Consider the following 3,788-nt stretch of genomic DNA (forward strand, 5'->3'; position numbering starts at 1 on the left):
TAGTAGTATATATATATATATATATATATATATATATATATATATATATATATATATATATATATATATATATATATATATATATATATATATATATATATAGATATAGAAATATATATAAATATATATATATATGTGTGTGTGTGTGTGTGTGTGTGTGTATTGTGACATATACCACATGTACACCCGTGTGTATGTTTCTTCGTCCTACTTCCTCCGATGGTGTAGGTACAATTGAGCATGACTATGCACGACTATAGATAGTCGCATAGCAGTGTCTCTGCAGTGAGTCAGTGTGGTTCGTTTGAGTTGTCGGCTGAGAGTTCTCCTGTGTAGTGATGGCAATGGCTTGGCACAGGACAGTCACAGTGCAGCGTTTAGTCTGACATAGCACAAGTTAAGGTTAGGGTTTTGGGTTTAAGGTTAGGGTTTTGGGTTTAAGGTTTTAGATCGACTACTGCCCTTTTATATCAGTTCACTTGTGGACAGGTATGAGTGTAGTTGGGCTGTTCCATTATAGCGTAGTAGCGTTTCTATCTATTCAAACGAGGTTTAGTGTTGCGTTTAGGGTTTAGAGTTTTGGGGTTTTGAGTGCGCTTTCAAACACACTATATTTCTTTATATTATAAAGTACAGCCCAAGCTGCGTAATGGTGTATGCGTGTGCCTTTGGGCCTTCGGCTACCTGCCTGGTTCTAGGCGGTCCATTTATGTACTGATTCAGGTGCATTTGTCACCCGTTTTTCTTCTCGCAGGGTGCAAGTCTACCAAGTATCCCTATCCCTGTGGTGCCGCATACCAACTGCTGGGAGTGGATATCGTGTTCGATGCAGACGTATGTGTGATGCACTAGACATGTGTGTGTTCAGTAGTATGAGTCATACTTATTCCTTAGTATGAGTCATACTTGTCCATTAGTATGAGTCATACTTACATGTGTGTGTTCATTAGTATGAGTCATATTCTTTTATCCCATCTAAACCCTTGCCGTGTGGTTTACTTTCACCTGAATACGGTTCTCTTTTCTTTCCATTTTTTTGGCATTTACGTATTCGATTTACTAAACCTTAAACCGTTAAAAATATTTGCTACATGCATAGATGGTCCCCCATCTGATGGAAGTCAACAATGATCCAGGATGGAATCCTTACTACGAAAAGCGTAAATACACAGGTGTGTCCCGAGAGTAAATCCATTTGCTTATATATATATATATATGTGTGTGTGTGTGTGTGTGTGTATATGTATATGTATATGTATTTGTATGTATATATGTATGTATGTATGTATGTATGTGTATATATATATATATTTATATATATATATATGTATATATGTATTTATATATATATGGATGTATATGTATATATATGTGTGTGTGTTTGTATCTGTGTCTGTGTCTGTGTCTGTGTGCATGTTCATATATATCTTTTCGCGGGCCATCAGTGTTACATGTATAAATATATATGCGTATTGTATCAATTTAAAATGCGCACTCCCACTCTTGTGTTCGTAGATAACCTCTTGCTATCAGTTCACAACTAGCTATATCTTATTCACAAAGTGAGTCGGAAGCAACCTATATTGTATTGCTGTACTGTTGCTGTATTATGATATGGTATAATTACTGTTTGTTAGTACTGTTTTGTTACTGTATGGTAATACTGTATAGTTACTGTTTGTTGGTATATTGTTACTGTATGGTGATACGGTATAGTTACTGATTGTTAGTACTGTATTGTTCCTATTTATACATTCGGATAGTCATTGTTAAGGTCACTGGTAGATTTCTATTGATTCACTTTTTTATCACCGTTTTCCTTGGTTTGCCACTGTTAGATTCCTGCAAACTAACGTTTTCATTAACGTTTGCTTCTGTCTGTCCGTCTCTTCCCAGTGGCCACCAAAGGCGGGAACGCCAACGGCGCGAAGTGTCTATTTCCGTTTGTCTATCAAGGAACCAAGCACCTGGAGTGCATTCCAAAGGTGTGTGGGAAGTGTCTGTTTCCGTTTGTCACAGGTACTTGCTCTGTCACATGTGTGTGGGTAGTGTCTGTTTCTGTTTGTCACAGGTACTTGCTCTGTCACAGATGTGTGGGTAGTGTCTGTTTCCGTTTGTCACAGGTACTTGCTCTGTCACAGGTGTGTGCAGGAGACCATCGACGGTGCAATGACTACGCTAACATATCTCGATTCTATATCACTGGATGCGTGTATATTTGGTTATGACTAGATGTAACTAGGTATAACTAAATATGACTAGATGTAACTAGGTATAACTAAATATGACTAGATACACCAATAGTACTAGATATAGGTAAATATATCTATTTATAACTAGATGTGACTAGATACACCTATATAACTAGATATACCTATTCATAACTATATATAACTAGATACACCTTTATATCTAGATATAACTCTTTATAACTAGCTATAACTGGATACATCAATATATCTGTATTTATAACTATATATAACTACATATACCTATATACCTAGATAGATCCATCTATAACTACATATAACCACATACCCCCAGACACACCTGCTATAGCCAGCCTACAACACACCTGTCCTCCCTAACCCAATACGTACCACTGCCCCAACACACGCGCAGAGCAAAACAGATCCCACTCTCTGGTGCTATACAGATGAGTATGAGAGTTGGGGAGAGTGTGACCAGACGTCTGAGAATGCACACAACAAGGACTCCTTGCAGCAGGTGTTCAATGCCGTCTACGGTGACCTCGTGTTCCTGACAGGTGTCATCCCATACGACCCAGAGTATGTGTACGTGTGTGTGTTCTCAGAGTATGTGTACTTGTGTGTAGCATGAAGTAAGTTTACTTGTGTGTGTTCTCAGAGTATGAGTACTTGTGTGTAGCATGAAGTAAGTTTACTTGTGCGTGTTCTCAGAGTATGAGTACTTGTGTGTAGCATGAAGTAAGTTTACTTGTGCGTGTTCTCAGAGTATGTGTACTTGTGTGTAGCATGAAGTAACTTTACTTGTGTGTGTTCTCAGAGTATGTGTACTTGTGTGTAGCATGAAGTCAGTTTACTTGTGGGTGTTCTCTCAGAGTATGTGTACTTGTGTGTAGCATGAAGTAAGTTTACTTGTGTGTGTTCTCAGAGTATGAGTACTTGTGTGTAGCATGAAGTAAGTTTACTTGTGTGTGTTCTCAGAGTATGTGTACTTGTGTGTAGCATGAAGTAAGTTTACTTGTGTGTGTTCTCAGAGTATGTGTACTTGTGTGTAGCATGAAGTAAGTTTACTTCTGTGTGTTCTCAGAGTAAGTGTACTTGTGTGTGTTCTCAGAGTATGTGTACTTGTGTGTGTTCTCAGAGTATGTGTACATGTATGTACTATTCATCGCCTTCCCCTTCCTTCCAAGTGCCGAGTTGTCTATGAGCGCAACAGACGTTTGCAGCGAAACCTTTTCCTTCACTATTATTCCCTTTATGTGCTAACCCTAAGACTTCCCTTTATGTGCTACTTCACTAAGACTTTCCCTTATGTGCTACTTCACTAAGACTTCCCCTTATGTGCTACCTCACTAAGACACCCCCTTCTGTGCACTCTCACAGGTTTGAGCTTGTGGTGATAGAGCGATACGAGACTCTGTGTGCGGCTGCGCTCATGCCGGCAGCCTGTCGCATTGAGCAAGTGAAGAACAAGGTGGTAGTCATGGCCAATGAGATGCAGGCGCGAGGAGACTTCAGGTACATCTGAGGCACATAGTAATTGAACGGAAGCTATATGGAAAATCTATGTTATAGATATAG

At 39.0% G+C, this 3,788-nt stretch overlaps 1 protein-coding gene across 1 annotated transcript in view; it reads left to right on the top strand.

The window, feature by feature from the left end:
- SARC_05896 (hypothetical protein) overlaps positions 1-3,735 on the top strand; it is a gene marked incomplete at its 3' end in the record, with an annotated part of 7,114 nt that extends 3,379 nt beyond the window's left edge. Inside the window, exons 4-7 of the mRNA XM_014300227.1 lie at positions 1,100-1,172; positions 1,897-1,985; positions 2,560-2,789; positions 3,591-3,735. Coding sequence (XP_014155702.1) covers positions 1,100-1,172; positions 1,897-1,985; positions 2,560-2,789; positions 3,591-3,735 — 537 coding nt within the window. The remainder of the gene's footprint in view (positions 1-1,099; positions 1,173-1,896; positions 1,986-2,559; positions 2,790-3,590) is intronic.
- Positions 3,736-3,788: the final 53 nt, after the last annotated feature.

This window comes from Sphaeroforma arctica (assembly GCF_001186125.1).
Source record: "Sphaeroforma arctica JP610 unplaced genomic scaffold supercont1.399, whole genome shotgun sequence".
Taxonomy (NCBI): domain Eukaryota; class Ichthyosporea; order Ichthyophonida; genus Sphaeroforma; species Sphaeroforma arctica.